This window comes from Crocodylus siamensis, chromosome 3 (assembly GCF_052110815.1).
Source record: "Crocodylus siamensis isolate JL-2025a chromosome 3, ASM5211081v1, whole genome shotgun sequence".
In the NCBI taxonomy this organism is placed as follows: Eukaryota; Metazoa; Chordata; order Crocodylia; family Crocodylidae; genus Crocodylus; species Crocodylus siamensis.
Window position 1 is genome coordinate 14,483,351 of NC_143397.1, and position 18,649 is coordinate 14,501,999.

The 18,649-nt window shown below is 45.5% G+C and overlaps 1 protein-coding gene across 2 annotated transcripts in view; it reads right to left on the minus strand.

Moving 5' to 3' along the window:
• MYO5B (myosin VB) overlaps nucleotides 1-18,649 on the minus strand; it is a 403,624-nt gene that overhangs the window by 264,035 nt on the left and 120,940 nt on the right. For both annotated transcript variants that reach the window (XM_090037780.1, XM_090037781.1), the window contains exons 3-4: nucleotides 17,677-17,848; nucleotides 15,592-15,736 (exon numbers count right to left, since the gene is read on the minus strand). In XM_090037780.1, coding sequence (XP_089893906.1) covers nucleotides 15,592-15,736; nucleotides 17,677-17,848 — 317 coding nt within the window. The remainder of the gene's footprint in view (nucleotides 1-15,591; nucleotides 15,737-17,676; nucleotides 17,849-18,649) is intronic.

Sequence of the window (18,649 nt, forward strand, 5' to 3'; positions counted from 1 at the left end):
CCTAACCACCCATCAGGGTTAGGGACAGAAGTTGCCCCTAAGTGATCAGAAACTGGTTTAAACTTGTAACAGAACATAAGTTCAGTGCACATAAACCAGTTTCAAAATGGCCGAAAATGGTTTGAGATGAACCTGGTTGAATGTTGCATCACACTTAACTGATTGAGGTCAAACTGGTTTATGGAACTCCTGTCCCAGGCCCCTTCCTGGTTCAAGTTAAGTCAGAGCCCTCCAGCATCCCAGCATGCTCTGCAGCCCTGGACTGGGCTGTCTGTTCAAGCCAAGCAGGGTTGGCCCCACCCCCCTGCTCCAGCTGGCAGAGGGAGGCGTGGGGATGGGAAACCCTGCTCTGGAGTGCTGCCAGGTCAACCTGCAAAGGGAGCGGCAGCCCTTGCCAAGCACCCCCAACCCCACACCTGCTCCAGTGGCAGGAGCAGGGCCAGGGCCAGGGCCAGACCCCAGGAGCTTGAAGGGAAGCATGGATTTAATCCCCCCATTGCAAGGAGGCACCAATAGGCTCTGCTCATGCACCCAGGGCCCTGGCAGTTAGATGACAATAGCCTGAGGGGAAGGGGGAAATTTAATTCCCCCAATTGCAGGCAGCAGAGGCAGGGACACCAACATGGTAACCTGGGCCAAGTCCCTCTGAGAAGCGGCCAGCTGGCCATGGGGAGGGGGTGGATGTGACCTGGCTGCAGGTAGCGGGGCGGGGGAAAGCCAAGGCTACCTACGGATCCCAACTCACTGCTGACACCCACCGCAGCAGCGCAGTCCAGGCTAGGGCAGCCCCAGGGGATGGGGATCAGCACCCACTGCCTCCCATTACGCAGGGGCCCACAATTTACAGGTGGGCTGCAGCTGCAGTGTGGCTCCCTACCCCTCTCCCGCTCTTGGTGGTGGCAGACAGAACTATTGCTGCAGGCAGAGATGAAGGCCCTGTCACCTGCTGCCAAGCACTCGGGATGGACTGCTGTAGGCTAGGGGTGCAGGCGGTGGCAGGGGGAGGGAATGGACCACTACAGCCTAGTACAGCCCAGCCCTACGGCCCAGGAGTGTGGCCCAGGGGCATAGGCAGCGAGCACTCAGCACCACCATGAGCAGGTGGCAAGTGACAGGTGCCTCACCTCTACCCACCATGATAGTTCACTCTGCCACCAGGAGAGGAAGGGCCAGTCACTGCCTATGCCCCCGGGTCACACAGCTGGTCCAGACCAGGCCGCACTCCTGGGCCGGACCAGGATGCAGCGGTCCATTGCTCCCCCCCACCACTGCCTACATCCCTGGCCTGTTGCAGCTTGCCCTGAGCAAGCAGCAGGTGGCAGGTGCTTGGCCTCTGCCAGCCTCTATCATTTTGCTCTGCTTCCACCAGGACCATGCAGCTGCAGCACGTGGAAGCGATAATTCAGGCTCTGTAACTAGCCTCAGCTCTCCCTCCACCTCTGCAGCCAGTTCACATCCCCCCCCTTCCCACCCCCTCCCCACAGCTGGCTGGCTGCTCCTCAGAGGGACTCGGCCCAGGGTGCTGTGTTGGTGCCCCACAGCTGCTGCCTCCAACGAGGAAATTAAACACTTCCCCTTCCCCGCAGGCTACTGGCATCTGACCTCTGGGGCCCCAGGTGCATAATCTGTGGAGCCTATCAGTGCTTGTGCCCTCCCCCTGTAATGGAGGGATTAAACCCAGCCTACCAGGGTCTGCCCCACCCCCACTCCTGCTGTCAGCCAGCAAGTGAAGTGAGCAGCCGTGGGGGCCTGCGGATCCCTGACAGGGGCTGTTTTCCCCTCCAGGCAGACCTGCAAGCCAGGCTGGGGGTTTAAAACCCTTCCCAATCATACTCAGGCCTGCCCATGCCCCTTCCCTTAGCTTATATTCCCTTCAGCCAAGGACTCACTTTAGTGTCTCCCAGCTTCTGGCCTGAGCCACTGCAGACATGTGCCTGCATTTCTAGAGTCAAAAGTGAATGCCTATTCACTTGCAAATTGGTTCAATCTACACAGGTTACATTAACCTGCAAAGATTGAATCAATTCAAGCTCAGTCTTTTTGAATGTCTGTCCCTAGCCCAGGAGAACTAGGTCTAGGAATATAACACCAGGAGCTTTAGAGATACAGCTTTATCTATTTAGCACATTGGTGATGCGTAGGGGGTACATGCAGGTGGCATGTGCACCCCTTGAGATTGGTAGTGCACCCCCTGGCAGAAGCACTGCTGGTGAGCAGCAACCGTGTGCAGGCACCACCAATAGCACCACCCCCACACCCTCTCACTGCTGACACACCACCTGCAGGTGGCTGCTGATCACTACTGGCCACTGCTATTGGCAGCATCTACAGGTGGTTGCTGGCCACTGGTCAGTGCTTACCACCCCTCCACCCCTCCCCAAGCTGCTGACACTGCCACGGCCATCTGCAGGTAGTCACTGTGCCTGCTCAACCTCTGGGGCACGCATTGTTCATGACTTAGCAAGTTCCATCCCGTTTCACATTTTCTGGAACAGATGAATTACACCAAACTCTGCCCCAGCCCCCCGGCCCTCCCCTCCCCAGGCAAACAAGCTGGAGCCCTGGGATTTTCCATATTCATTTTTCAAAGAAAGAAAGAAAAAAAAAGTATCAGTCAGACAAAGTGCATATGCATGTGCTGCCGCTGTAGAGTCATTTTGGATTTCCAGTGACAGACGCATGGGGTACAAAGGAGATGTCAAGCTGTATTAGAGTGCTGATCCATCTAATCATGTATCCTGATTTCATCAGGGACAACGTTTCTGATGCCTTCAACAAAAAGGGGGAAGAGGGAAAAAAAAAAAAAAAAAAAAAAAAGCTTTTTTCCTTGTAGTCAGGTTTGCAGTTCTGAATACAAAGAGGTGACTTAAGAGGATGAGAAGAGGCAATCATCTTGACCTGCAGACAATTAGCTTGCTCCCTGAAGCATGAATTGATTACTGACAGTGGCTTAGGGCAGTACAGTTACAGTTATTAGCAGCGATCATAAAAATCACCCAACCCTTTTATAAATTCAGCCATGGCACTTGACTCTGTGACCGCCAACAGAAACACACTCTACAAGTTAATTAATTGCCATGTATTTATTTGTCCTAAAATAGTGCCCTTAACTTAACAGAGTATTTATTCTCTTATTCGCAAACTGCATCTGCAAGTACTGCCAAGGAACCTTTCACCATTGTACCGAGGGACCATTACAGTTCTGAGACTCCATCATGGGGGAAGGATTCAAATCTGCCGACCTTCTCCATTAAATTTGTTTTGCACATAAACTTTGCTGTGCTTTCCTATGCAGCATTCCCACAGAGATGAATGAGAAGATGCCCCAAACATAATAGTATTTAGGTGCCTTCCTATACTTCTTGTCCCGCGTCCAGGTTACTCAAGAGACCCAGTCTCTTTTTATGCATCTGCCTCATAACAGCCCACTGTATGTAGACAGCGCCTAGAATTGAATTCCATATTCATCAAGGAAAGTGTGCTCTCAAACCAAAGGCCCTCAGCTTCACAGTCCCTTCAATTAAAGCAGTTCACCAGGACACCTTCCAGGGAATAGAGGAAGGCCACCCTGCTCATTCAAGAACATGCTAGATGGTAAGCAAGATGCAAATGGAGCTTTTCCCCTTAACTGTGGATTGGCACCCCCAGGTGCTGGTGTCCATTGACAGTATTATGTCTAGTTGTACAAGAGGCTATGCAGAAGGTAGGACAATATTTCTTATGCGTATACATCCATGAATTCTGCTAGGATGCAGAAACTTCACCAGTGCCAGTATATGATAAAATACTACCGAAGGTAACATCTGACTACTACTTTTATAAGATATACCATCTCAGCTTTTGTAATAACCCCCTCCATTCATTGAGCTACTTTAAAGTAGCTTTCACGGAAACTTCCCCATCTCAACTAGAACCTTTAGAAAAGGCGAGGCAGCCAAAGGAAGATACTGCACCTTGTTCTTCTTGCCCATTTCATACAGGTATTTGATAAGCCAGCACATTTTCTGTATTATATTCTGCCCTAAATACTCATGCATGTCTATTTGCCCCATAAAACTGCTGTAGTCCCAGAAGGCTTCTCTCAAAACTATCCACAAAGAACACGCTCAAGTTCTAGAGTCTAAGGGCAAACACTGAAGGGTCCACGAGCAGAAGAGAAAGCACGTGGGCAAAACCACTGCCAGCTGGTGCTCTGGGTTGAATTTCTTCTTCTGTCATCCTGCTAGAAAGTCATTCGATTGCATTTAAATCCATCCACAGTTCCACACAGCTGATGGTGGGCTTTACTAAACAAAACTATCCTGGTGTCAACCAGCAAGCTTCTTCAGATCACTTGCCACTTCTCAAAATGGATGGTTTACATCGAGTCCGCTTGACTGAACCAGTAGCTGTCAGAAGGTTGCAGAAGCAAATCAATGGCACCCGTTGTGTTTATAAGTTTGTTCGGTTTAAGACATGGACAGTAATGGTACTTAACGATCTTAGTGCACAACCAATGCCTGTTTCCCAGTAAGCTCTCTCATCAAAAGAGAAGTCATGTTAGAGAAATTAAGAGTAAACTCCCTTAACTACTTGCCACAATATCCCTGAAAAACCAGAATCAGAAAACAGCACCTTTCTATTTCTCCCAAGATGAAAAATGCACCCAAATTAAGTTGTAAGATTAAATTTTTAAAAATTGCAGCATAAGGCAAAACCTGAAAGAGTTTTTGTTTCATACCATTGACCCAACTACTAACATCTTTGCACTCAAAAGGGACATGTACCTGGTTACAACTTGGTCTCTCTCACCCATTATTGTTTCTTTTATTCTCCAGTGAGAAAGCCAGAAAAAAGATTTTTAACATTCAAGTGCAGGCAACATGGCTGGCATTCACCTATTAGTTTAATAAACTATAGATGATCAGGAAAGGATGAGCATTTAAAAAAAATTCCCATAGAAACTAATTTCTTGCATGCATCCAGTGAACACTTTCAGGTGTGGGCAAGGAAGATTTTATCAGATGTTGTGCAGGTTTGGTCATTTAACGCTGGATAGTGTTCCAGGTGTAATTCCTACTGCCTGGATATTAAATACTTAATTGGTCAAATCTATCCATGCTGCTTAACCCGCAGTTTATTTTAAATATACATTAAGGACCAAATCCTAGAATCTCTTCTGCCAGCGGGGACCCCTATGGCTCACAAGTCCCAGTGGACTTCAATAGGGTTTCTCTATAAGCACAGGCTGTCTGCATGAGTAGTTCAGGTTGGCCACCCGGCCCCAACAGATTAGAGTCAACTTCCTGCAAACCTGCAATTAAAATCACAGGAACCTTTTAAGTCTAACCTCCTTGTATGTTGCTACAGAAGAGAAAGAAATAAAAGCTTCCCAAAAATCAAAGTTTGAGACAGCCAAGTTCACCCCAAAAATTTCAGATTAAAATACAATTTGTTACATTTTAAAGATAGACAATGCAGTTAATTGCAGGACACGCTTCAATCAAACAGTTATTTGCTTTTGTTTCCAAGTCTGCAATTACTGTAATATCAAGCTAAGGTGAAGAATACAAAGGCACTTCCAAACAGAGGGTACATTTTTAATATCTGGGGGGGGGGGGCGTTTGGGCAGGGGGGAGGTTTATAAGAGTTATTTTGATGCCCCTTTTGCAAAGAGAAAATACCATACATCACAGATGACAATTATAGGGACACAGTTGGAGGGACAGATGATATATCTACCTACCATGTATAAATGGGGAGGACTGTCTAGTGGTTACAGTCAGAACTCTTGGCTTCTTGCCACCTATCAAACCTGGCACACTCAGTTAACCACTGGTTGGCACTGGAGGCCAGTATTCAGACTTAAGCTCTAGAAATTTGAATTTCCACTGTCACAAACACTACAAAGACCGGATTTTCAGCGAGGACTGGCCTCAGCTGCCACTTGTCCAACTGATATAACATGAGCCTGATTTTTCCAAGGTGCTCAGCATCCCCTCTGTGCACCACTAGACCCAGTAGTTTTTGCACTCCATTTTTCCCTGCAGAACCAACGCAGCTATGGGGAGACTGAGCTGGATTCAAGCCTTGCTGAAGCACAGGCATTGTTAACCAAATTCTGACTGGAAACTTTACTGTGGGTAAGAACTAGATAAAAAAAAAACCAAGACTCCACATTGTATTGGCAGACTTGTAGTTACTCCAACTCTTCCTGCGTTTTCTTTTGCTGGGGCAGATTTATTTTGAAGCGATCAAGACACAGACATGTAAAAACCCACAGGACCATTTTTTAGAAGTAGCTTTCGCTGTGCAGAATCTCTCCTTTAAGAAAAGGAGAATCCAAACAAAATCAAGCCTCCAAACTCAACACGCACAAAATAAAGTCTCAACAGCAGAGCAATGACATGCAGCCAACAGATCAAACAAGTCTGCTAGAGGCTAGATTACACACAGTGTGCACAAACTTCACACTTCAAATGCTCAAGGTAAGCCCACAGCTGGGGGGTGTGGACAAAAAATACACTAATGTGCTTTCGGGGAGAATTATGTTCACACACAGGGCTCTAGAAAGATGCATCAGACTCAGCTTGCCACTGCAAGGCAATGCCTGTGCTGCAGGCAACGGTAGGATTTAGCTGGGATATGGTTGCCTGTGCTGGCAGCGCAGTTAGGGTATCTTGCTACAGCTCCAAAGTTGGAACCCTGTTCTGGACTTATATGCTAAAAGTTTGCCCCCACTCGACACAGCTCTAAATAAACAGGGACTTGGGGGTTCAGCCTGAGGGGCCAAAATGGCAGCCAGACAGATGCTAGCTATATTGCTTCCTTGCACAACACCAGCTAGACACGCTGGCCTACCATGACCGCCCTAGCCTGAGGGTCAGGCAGACTGATCTTTGGGTCAGATGGCACAGACGACCATGTTTTAAATCCAGCAGGCACAGATAATAACTATAACACTGAAGATGCCAGGAACTGGGCTTCAAACCAGGCTGTTGTCAAGCTGTCTACACCATGGGTACATTCTCCAATTGTGACAAATCCTTGTCAGCATGTCTTCACAGTTGTGTCTACTTGTACTACAATCACACTTAACCTTGTCAAGATGGCAGTCCACGGAGGAGAGGCTTGTGTGTACCAATGACCATCAGGAATCTTGTACTTCTGGTAGGTCTCCCATGGTGGTAAGGTCAAAAGCGAGATACCAGACCAAAAGCAGTCCAACACAAGACCTCAATGGTGGAGCAGGCAGATGCAGAAGGCATGCTTCTCAATCGCTGCAAAGGCAGATGAAAGCTGCAATGGAGGAGCAACCCCAGTTGTCCTGGATCCCCTTGACACCAGATATAGGTTTCTCTTCTGCCAAGAGCCATACAGTTGTTGATGAACAACAGCCTCCTCACAGAACAAGTCACACACAGGCTTCTCACACTGGTGCAATACCCAGTATCAATATCTATAACTTCTACAAAAGTCCTGCGGTGAAGGATGAGTAGCAACAAGGACTGACAAAAAAAAAAGTGATAGTAAGGAGTCCCTAGTTATGGATCCACACGCAGACAGTGGTCACATGATGTTCGCTTCACCCTTGATATGGGACAGAAGGGAGATTCAGCACCCGTGATCACGACTGAGCACTCCTTTTCAGGATCTCCTCTACTCACTCCACACAGGGAGAAGGCAAGAAAAGGTGCCCCAAAAACACAGGCTCTCCCAATTTACCCACTTTACCTTACCTGGCTTCCAGAGGGATCACACTAATTGCAGTCAAAACAAAAATGTCTTTTGCATCCTGGAACGTACAAATCCCGCTAGACAACCCAAAGAGCCACAGACCTGAACGCAGAACAGCTATTGTCACCTGAGAACTCCGGTGATGTAACACTGATATTGTTGCTCGACACAACCAGACATGAAGATGAAGGCCAACTGAGGGGGGAGAGGAGCGGCTACACATACTTCTGGAAAGGGTAACCTGCAAGTATCAGGCGATTACGCAGTATTGATTTTGCTATTAAGAACCAGATTCTCAGCTGAATGACTGAATTCCCTGCTGGCATTAACGAGCACCTCATGACACCTGAAGACTTGGATGCTGAGGAAGAACAGAAAGAATAGTTTTATGCTGACCATGATGAAATCCTGACTATCATCTCAAAAGAGGACAAAATGATCCACCTTGGAGACTTCAATGTGAGAGCTGGCTGGGACTAACATGTGGAGGAAGGAATGGGCAAAGCCAATTCCAATGGCATTCTTTTATTCAGTAAATGTGCAGAGCACGACCGTGTCATTACTAACACTATCTTCAGACAATGCGACAGGTACAAAACAACATAGCAATACCCCACTGAAAACAATGGCATCTCCTCAACTACGTTATCATAACAGCGTGCAACCCAAAAGATATCCATACATGCGTGTCATGAGAGAAGCCAATAACTACTGGATCAATCATTCTTTAGTGAAATCAGTCACGTTCATCAGGGTTGAAACACCGAAAGCAACCCAAATCACAAAACTAGTCTGAAGACAGTACATCTAGGGGCCTTCAAACCCTAGACGTCGTGAAGCTGTCCAAACATATCCTAGGTAAGAAACTCACTGATCTTAGCATTGAAAATAATACTTGTGTTGAAGAAAATTGGTGAGCTCTAAAAGAGACCATCCATGAAGCTTGCATGGAATCAACTGGCTTTAAAATCACCCGACACCAACAGGACTGGTTTGAAGAAAACAAGGCTGAGACCAAAGCCCTTGGACAGGAAGAGAAAAAAAAAAAAGTTTGCGACTGACAAAACAATTCTACATCTAGTCAGAAACAGGGAGTTATCTGACATCTTAAAGCTGAAGCCCAGGGGAAGATTTGAGAAATCAAAAGCAAAATGCTGAGAAGAGAAAGAATCCCAACAGTTTGTTAACAATCATGACATGTGGAGCTTCGTTAGCACAATCAAGACTCTGTACAGACCAAGCTCTTGCGGGGTCACCCTGCTTAGATCTGAAGATGGCAGTACCACTCCTTAAAAGGTGAGTCCATCAAAAACCACTGGAAGGAGCACTACCAAAAAGGTCCTAAACTGATTATCAAAAGGTGACTGATGAAACCATTGAACCCATCCTGCAGCATCTAGTAAGGGAAGCACTTTCTAGTCTACCAGTGATAAGACAGATGAAGAACAAAGTGTCTGGCCCGGATGGCATACCAACAGAGGTCTTCAACGTTGGCGGGGAAACTATGACCGACAAGTTCTACACGCTGTTTCTTAAAACCTGGATCACTGAGAAAATTCCCACTGACCTACAGAAAGCCAATATTATCTCCTTCTCTCAGAATGGTGACATGTGTCTCCGTGGAAACTATCAAGGTATCGCCCCCCTCCTCTCCATCACTGGGAAGAATTCTTCTGAACCTACTGCTCCCTCTTGCCAAGGAAATCCTTTCCAAGTCTCAATGCGGCTTCAGAGCACTGAGGGGCACCATGGACATGGATTTTTGCAGCCCAGCAGATCTAGGAAAAATGCTGAGAACACCACCAGGCCTTTTATTGATTTGACCCAAGCCTCTGACTCTTAACTGTGAGGCTCTATGAAATATCTTAGCAAAGTCTGGCTGCCCAGGGAAATTTATCACCATCCTAAGACTCCTTCATGATGACCAGATGACCGTCTTCATCCTATGCAGTGGCTCCGCTATAAAGCCCTTTGCCATTTGAACTGGTGTCAAACAGGGATGCATGACTGCACCAGTTTTGTTTTTGATCTTTCTTGCAGTCATCAAGATGCTTATCCTTGACCATCTGCCACATGGCATTGGCACGGAGTACAGGATGGACGGGAACCTTTTCAATTTCTCCCACCTCCATGAGGAAACCAAAGTTATTTGGGCCTTGACTGTAGAACTTCAGTATACCAATGATTGTGCTGTTGTTGCACATACTGAGGAGGACCTACAAATGGCCCTTAACTGCTTCTCTCAAAACATACCAGTGCCTGGGACGGACCCTTAACATTGGAAAAACAAAAAGGTGCTTCATCAGCCTACTCTGGCCAATCAGCACCCCCCACCCCCAGCAAAGATCCTCATTGATGGGCAGGAGCTGGATAATGTTGAACACCTTACATACCTAATCAACCATCTCGCAAAGGAGGCCAACATCAAAGAGGTTATCCAGTATAGGATCCAATGTGTCAGCTCTGCCTTTGGAAGACTGTATCGTGTGTTGAATGATCACAACATCAAGACTTGAACAAAGCTCCTACTATATAAGACTGTAGTAATCCCAATTTTTCTCTATGGCTGCAAAGCCTGGGTGACCAACAGGGATCCCCTGAACAGCCTTAGCATAAAGTTGGAGGATTGTCACACAAATGCCAGTCTCCTCACCAACACTGATGGCTAGAAAGTGGTATTTAGAGGTCTGCTTTTGGGAATGGGCTTGTAGGTAAAGTAGACGTGCATGAGAACAACAGTCCAAGGCAATGGCAAGGGTTAATTGATTTCTAAAAGCCCGTTTCTGAAAGTTTCCTAAAGGTCCACTGTGTCTGTCAGGCAAGCAGCAAGCAGGCACACAGGTTGGGGAAATTGAAAAAAAAAAGAGACATGTACCACACTGTTCCATAACATGAGATAAGGTGGCACCAGGTCACCATGACTAGTTGCAGAGCCCTTGGGATTTCTGGTTTAGGGGAACAGATAAAATTAGGAGAAGACCAGGAAAGCCCAAAATCAGGATGTATCCATTTGATAGGTTTGAGAAACAAAGGAATATCTCATTGATGCCCAGAGATCAAGTCATCACAGAAGGAAAAAGATGCAAAAGGAGGGATTTCAGAGCAGCAAAGAGTTCCCGAGAGGGGAACCCATGGCCACCATGGACAGAGGGCATACCACCAGCCCATTTCACCTTCCCCACTGGGGCAGGGTGGGCCTCGGCTTCCAACCTCCAGCCTGCTGACATCCGACATTCAAGAGAACCTCAGAGTGGAGCTCGCATATTGGCCAGATGTACCTTGATTTTCTGTAGCTCTAGGACTGGTAGATATAGAATTGTTTGTATTATTCTCATCTGGTATCATGGTGTATCAATAAAATTCACCTATTATTGAATGGGGAGGTCGTGGTTGGTCTGAATGTTTGAGTCTGCCCAGAACAAGGTACCTGGGTCATAAATCTAGTGCCAAGAGCTAACACCACCAGTATGGAAGCATTGATTATTCATCAATTGTGTACACACAATGCCCTTTCCACTACATCTGATGTACGTATCCCAAAGCAACTGCAATACTCTCAGCTCAGCCAATGACAAAGGACACATGGAGGCCAGAAGATGCACTTCAAGAATGCCCTCAAGGCAAACCACCACCTGTGACATTTGCCAGAGAGTCAGTGGTTCTAGGATAGGCCTTCTTAGCTAATAGACTCATTTACAACCCTTTACTTAACTCATGGGAGTGATCATCCTTGACTGTGCAGCATTGCTGATAACGATGACTACAATCACATCTTCATTGTACTGGATAGATATACCCTAGAGGACCACATTTTCCAGGACTCCACCTATGAAAACAAGGGCCTGTCTTCATTTATATAGATACATAGAGGCTTAATAGCTGTATAATTATTTGTTCATCATGTTGGCAGGACCTTCACTGAAGCTGTCACTAGTCTATTGTTACACTTGGCTCAGTATGTGGCTCAGCCTCAATTTGTTCTATGAATGGAAACAGACTCCAAAAATGAGACTGCTTCCCAAGTTAGAGCAAGCTAAAAATGACAAAACACTTTTCAGAGCATTAAGAACTGTTATGGCAAATCGGGAAAATCTGAAAATCAGCACCATCACTATTAAGGAGTTCCTTTTAGCTTGTCAAAACATTCCTTGATCACAGAATCAAAGAAGTAGGACAGAAAGGAAACTCCAGAGGTCACCTAGTCCAACCCCTGTCTGAAGCAGGATCATGCAGGGGTAGCAGTGGACATAGTCTTCCTGGACTTCCGGAAGGCTTTTGACACCGTCTCTCACCCTGTTCTCATTAAGAAACTGGGGGGCTGTGGTGTCGATGCCCACACAGTCAATTGGGTCGCTAACTGGCTGGAGGGCTGCGCCCAGAGGGTGGTGGTGGATGGGTCCTCCTCAACCTGGAAGGACGTGGGCAGTGGGGTTCCGCAGGGCTCGGTCCTCGGGCCCGCACTGTTCAACATCTTCATCAGTGATTTGGACTAGGGGGTAAAAAGCACCTTGTTCAAATTTGCTGATGACACTAAGATATGGGGGGACGTGGGCACACTGGAAGGATGCAACAGGCTACAATCAGACCTAGACAGGTTACAAGGGTGGGTGGATGAGAATAGGATGGGTTTCAACACAGACAAGTGCAAGGTGATGCACCTCAGGAGGAACAACCAGCACCACACCTACAGGTTGGGGAACTCCCCTCTTGTCAGCACGGAGATGGAAAAGGATCTTGGGGTCATCATTGACTCCAAGATGAACATGGGCCGGCAGTGTGGGGAGACAGTCAGGAAGGCCAACTGCACCTTGTCATGCATCCACAGATGCATCTCGAGCAGGTCCAAAGAGGTGATCCATAATCTAACTTCTTAATAAAACTACTGTCAACCCCAACACAATCACAGGACATAATCCCTAACCAGATCAAGCAGAAAGACCATGGCAGCCAATGTCCTGCTCAACAACAATTAAAAGATTGTTAATATCCAAACTGCTGGCTTTATAAGTTACCATATTTTCTAGCAAACAACATACCCCAGGATATAATAAGCACCTTGTTTTTGAAAAGCAAAATATAAATTTATAAGATCTTTCCTTGTAGCAAGTGAGTCACAGCATCTATAGACAGAGCATGCTCATTGTTGTGCCCCCTGCACAGCACAAGTCTGCAATATTACATACACACTCACATGGCTTATGCTCATGCCAAGCAAATATTTAGCTGAACAGGAAGCGTATGGAAGTGTTTGCTTTCAGCTGACCAGGACTAAGTGCTTTGCTAAATTAGGACTCTCAGTGCTACAAAGAGAGGCTGCTCTTTCTGCAGGCTGAAGGAACATACTAAAGGGATCACCATCTCCAAAGAGGTACTCCACTTCATTCCCTCTAGAAACCATCCCCTTTGTTGCATTCCCAAAGTTTATAAACCCTATGACAGGGGCAGGCAATTATTTTGGGTGGAGGTCTGCTTACTGAGTTTTGGCAAGCCATCAAGGGCTGTATGACAGGCAGCCAGAGGCAGATAAAAAAAAATAAAAAAAAATTAGAAAATGAATATTAAAGGGGCCGTGTGAGCCAGATAGAATGGCCTGGCAGGCCACATCTGGGCAGCAGGCTGCATTTTGCCCACCCCTTCCCTACAAGCTTCCAAGACTCTCTCGCCACCCCCCACTGTACAAGAGCCCAGGGACTCGAAGAATGGAAGAAAAAAATCCCTAAAATTAGAAGCTTAATTAGCAAGAACAAGCACAGAAGCTTAAATATGATGAAGGCAGTTTCCCCACAGAAGGAAGGACTCTCTCAGGTGCCTTCAAGGATTTAACTCTTCCAGTGCACTGAAGTATTCAAGAGTCTAAGCCAGGGATTCTCAACCAGGTGATTCCTGTCCTACTTCTTGTTCTAGCATGAGCTCAAGCATCTTTGTGCAGCACTGTATGGTACCTTACAGATGATCTCAACACCTACCATCATCAAAGATGTTGAGGGGTGTCAGGCATTCATGTCAGGTTTTGACCACAGGTCAGTAAGTACAGGTCAAAACGGTTCTACTGTAGAGAAAAACCTGTTAAGATATTTTACAAATAATCCCTCCAAGTGGCTCCCAAGAGACCCTGCTTTCCAAGTCAGAGATCACAGAGGTGCTCAACAGAGTTGTTATACATAGCAAGAACCTTATTTCAGTGAAATGCGTGTTTTTCCTCTATCTGAAGGAATAAAACTAATGGAAGTTTATGAAACCCAAGACCACCAACATACCCCCATCTACTAGGAACTGCCATGAATCTGCTAGGAACTGCCATGGGGAAAGCCATCTAAATATTACTGTTTACAGCAATACCAGAGAACAAAGATCACTGGACCTGATCCTGCAGCATGCTGAGAACTACCCACTTCTTACAGCAGTCTCAACAGCACCCAAAGACATTTAGCACCTATCTATATTAGCCTGTCAGCTTTAAAATTCACTTTCCTTGGATTTAAGTCAGACTTTACCACAGTATTTTACATTGATGCTCCACTAGAGGCCAAAGATGATGACACAAACTTGGATGTATCCTTTCCTCAGAGAGAGAAACTAATGGCATAGGTATGTAATCCCAAATTATGTACCACTCAGTAACAGCATCTACATTTGAAATTAAAGGTATGCATTAAAGCTCCAGAGCAGTTCGTACCAGAGTCAACTGCTCCCAGGCACAGTTTCTACATGCATGCCTGGGACAGCAGCAATGAGCTGGGGTGGAGCAAGCCCCTGCTGGCTGAGCTGATCAGGCGCTATTTACACCTCTGGTCGCCATCTACACCTGTGTTTCATTTCAGTGCAGTAAAGTACTCTGCCGCAAGATGGTACTGTCCCAGACACTGCTATCCTATCGCAGAGCCAATTAATTTATTGCATCTTCATGTGTAGACTGATTAGTCTACTCCACAGTAAAAGCACACATGTAGACACACCAAGTTTCTCAACTTCAGAGCTGGAGCAGGTAGATGAAGATCCATTTAAAGCTACTGGACTTGCACACACTCCCAGGATCTGAGGCTCACTGCTTTGTTGCAGTGATGCCAGAGCCGTATTATAACGAAGAGGAAGTTTTCATAACTCTATGAAAGTCCAACAAAACCTTTGCTTCTCAAGAAGGGCTAGGCAATACATTCCAGGAAAAATAAAATAAAATAAAAAATAAAATTTTGGGTCAAACTGGCCCAAAATCAAATCAAAGATACAAAATCAAAAAATGTATTTACTCCAGCATTTTCAGTACAAGTCTGATTTGTTTCCAAGTCATTCAAGGTGACCCTTGTGCCCTACTTAGGTGGGCTCAAGCAGCAGCAAACACAGAACAATCCCCATTTGAACCACAGCTATGTAAGCTTTGTGCGTACTTGAGTGCCTCATGTATTACTAGGCTGCCCTACCAGGTCATCATCAGCCAACTGTCTACTGGGCATGGAGTGATGATGCACATACAGCACTACTTAGCAGCCAGTTAGGTTACCAACAGACTAAAATATACCGGAAATACTCATTTATGGAAATGCCAGGAACACAAGAAAGTATTCAGGCTTTTACAGCACATTGCATAATGGGATAGAAAAGGTGAAGGTCTCACAAAACAAGTAAAGTAGTATGGGGGGTATAAATGGGGTTAGGAAAAAGTGGTCCTACACCCTTTTAATAGTACAGAAGTCACATGGTAATGTTTGTAGGCTTCATAGTCTATAGGAGCCTGATAAAAGGTTTAGACCTTGCCTAGCTTTTCCTCCTCTCTGAAGAGAAGCTTTGTCGTGATCTCTATGAATTCACAGATTTTTGGCAGACCCCATCATGAGTCACAGTTCTGAGTCTGATCCCATGAACCAAGATGCCACTTACCTGGCCATCTGCTTGTAGGCTTCTTCTGCCACTGCAAAGATGTGAGGATCCATGTCTCCCATGTTTTGGCCGCTGTACGCATAGATGACATCTTGTTCATAGATTGGCAACTGTTCATATGGATTGATGGCAACAAGCACAATCCCTTCAAAGGGACACAAATATTCAGAAAGTAGAATGAGTGCAAAGTCAGCAGTTTATACACCTCCATTTTTTAAAGCTCCATAAAAAAAATAATCAGGCACTTTTCTGATATGAACATCAACATTTCTTTGGATCTTGAACAGAATAGTTTTATACTGCTGAAAAGAGGAGAAACTCATGTACACCTATCAAAAGGGATATAAAATTGGCCAAATGGATATATAAATCTATCATGTGAAGTTGGGCTGATAGGAAATTTGTCCTCCCCCCAAAAAATAAAAAACAAACAAAGTAGTTTACAGAAAGAATTTATCTGAGTTTCAAAAAAAATACCTATACCAATATAATTGCAATTCTATGGGGTGAAAATGGTAGGGGACTTTATTGTGGCTTTTAACTGCCGGATATAGATGTAAAAATCTAAGCTCAATTGAAATAAAATGCAAAAAATCATGGTAAAGAAATGCAAAGGGTCTGAATTAAAATCTCCCCTCTTCCCACACAAGCCCAGGTTCTTCACAAAGACATTCTACTGTGCTTTGGAACTGAAGTCATTTAAGAACATGCCATTATGGCCTAAATGACCTGTCATTTGACCCCTGGGGAGCAAGAGAAGAACCAACTCATGGAGAATCCTCATGCAACAAGAGGAACAGTTCCCAAATCATATTAAAACATCAGGGTCCAAGTATGTGGCAATAATTAAGACAGCCTGAGAAAGGAATAGTTATTTTAAGTCTCGACTCTAAATACCTTTTGGTTCTGTAGGCTCAAATTGAACACTAAGGTATTCTAACCTTCTAAAGAAAATGTGGGGTTTTTAGTACGGAGAAGAGACAGAAGGACAGTTGCAAGCATACTGACTTACCCCAAGTATGTCTCTGTTGCCACTACCCCCCACCATCAGTAAAACACCACCTACCCTCAGAGGTATTGTCCAACTAAACGAATACATGGTAAACACATATGACCATGGCTACAGACAGATATTCAAAAAGCCTGAATTGATTCAAGCTTTGCAAGTTAGACTAACGTGCCTAAGCTGACTCAGTTTGTAACTGTAGACACATCCCCTCTGGACTGAGAAAAATGCAGGCACATGCCTGCAGTAGCTCAGGCTTGAAGCCAGGGGGTGCTAAAAGTAGCCCTCCCTTCCCTTCCACAACACTGAGCTGAGGTAGAGAAAATGGCCAGGCCTAGGCAGGAGGCTCTGATTAGGTAGGGGTTCTCCCCCCCACCCTCACTGGTCAGCAAGGGAGCCAGCAGGGGTTTACACAGCATTTATCACCCCATCAGTGAAACAAAAGGATCTCTCATTAGTTCAAGCTCTACTTAAACAACTTGTTCCAAGGAAGGAGAGACATTACCAACTACCTGTTGATTAGCTCTAATGAGCCCTAAACCTGTCCCATCTCCCACACCACAGACCATAGCCAGCACGTGGTCTGCTAGCTAATGCTGAGAGGTGTCTGTGTAAGGCAGAGGGGATGGGGGATCCCTTCATAGCATGGAGTAGTGGGGGGGGGAAGCCAAGCAGATGCCTGCAGTCTCTGCTGGAGCTACAGGGAGGAAGCAGGAGGGGAGGGGCTAGCTCTGTTGTGGAGCAGAGAGCCCTGCCCACTCCAAAGAGCATGCCGAGAGAGTCCAATTTAACTTAAACCAGCAAGGGGTCTGGGACAGACATTGCATAAACCAGTTTAACCCAAATCAGTTAAGTCTGATACTACATTCAGCCACTGTGAAACCTGTTTATGCGCACTGAACATCTGTTCTGCTACAGGTTTAAACCAATTTCTGATCACTTAAACTAGTCTGTGTGGAATGTCTGTCCCTAGCCCATGAGACATGTAAACTTAAAATCCACACACTCTTTAACATACAAGAAACTAAAAAGTGTGAAGATAAATCACCAAAACTTGATGGGACTACACTAATACTCACCACAGTAGGTATATATGTGGTTTGATTCCAAGAATCTGACTTTTAGGTTATGCAGTACTGCTGGCTCATGGAGGTAACTTAAAGCTGTCAGGTCATTTTCTCCAACCAAAATATCTGGATTCCGCAAGAACGGCAATTGACTGCCTTGGCGATCAATGGGATATTCACAGACCTAAAGCAACAGTTAAAAAGTTAAAATACAAGCCATCCAATCCCTTCCTCCCCCACTCCACTGCCCAATATCTAAGAATAATTCTGCTCAAAAATATTTTTCAGTACAGCAATACCACAAATGCCCCAACTAGAATCTAAGCCCATTTGTGACAACTGCTTTTGAAGTATATTAAATATTCATATACTACTTACCCAAAAGAATAGAGGGATTTCCCAGCATTGAATTAGAATAAATGAAGGGTACGCTGTATATATAGGATGAAGTTTGTTATGGGTGGTCAGTTTCAGCACATTAGGTTTCTGACCCAATCATCTCAAACAAAACAGGAAAAAATTCAGGGGCAACCATGGTAGATGGTACAAGTGTTAGTAACATGTCTATCGCAGCACATATAGACAGGAAAACATTGATTTAAATAAGAATGTACATATTGGATCATTCTCCTTCAAGCACATTCAGATTCCTTGAGAAAATCCAGTATTCCTTCCTGTTGACAGAACAATCTGCTGGATTTTATTCAAACGGCCTCAAATGCACTATGCTTCAAACAGGGAAACGAGGAGAAGCAGCAAAAAACGCACAGCAGCGCCCGGGATTCCACGAAGAACGCGGACATGGTATTAAAACATGGCTGGCCATACGCTAGTGTTTTTGACTCTCTTCCAACAGGGCAGAAAACCCATTGATTAAAAGTCAAGAGGCTTGCCTTCCTTTATCTGTAAATACCTTTGTCAACTCCCCACTCCCCCGTGGGCATTTCCAGATGCAGTCAGGCACCTAGAAACAGGAAATAACTTG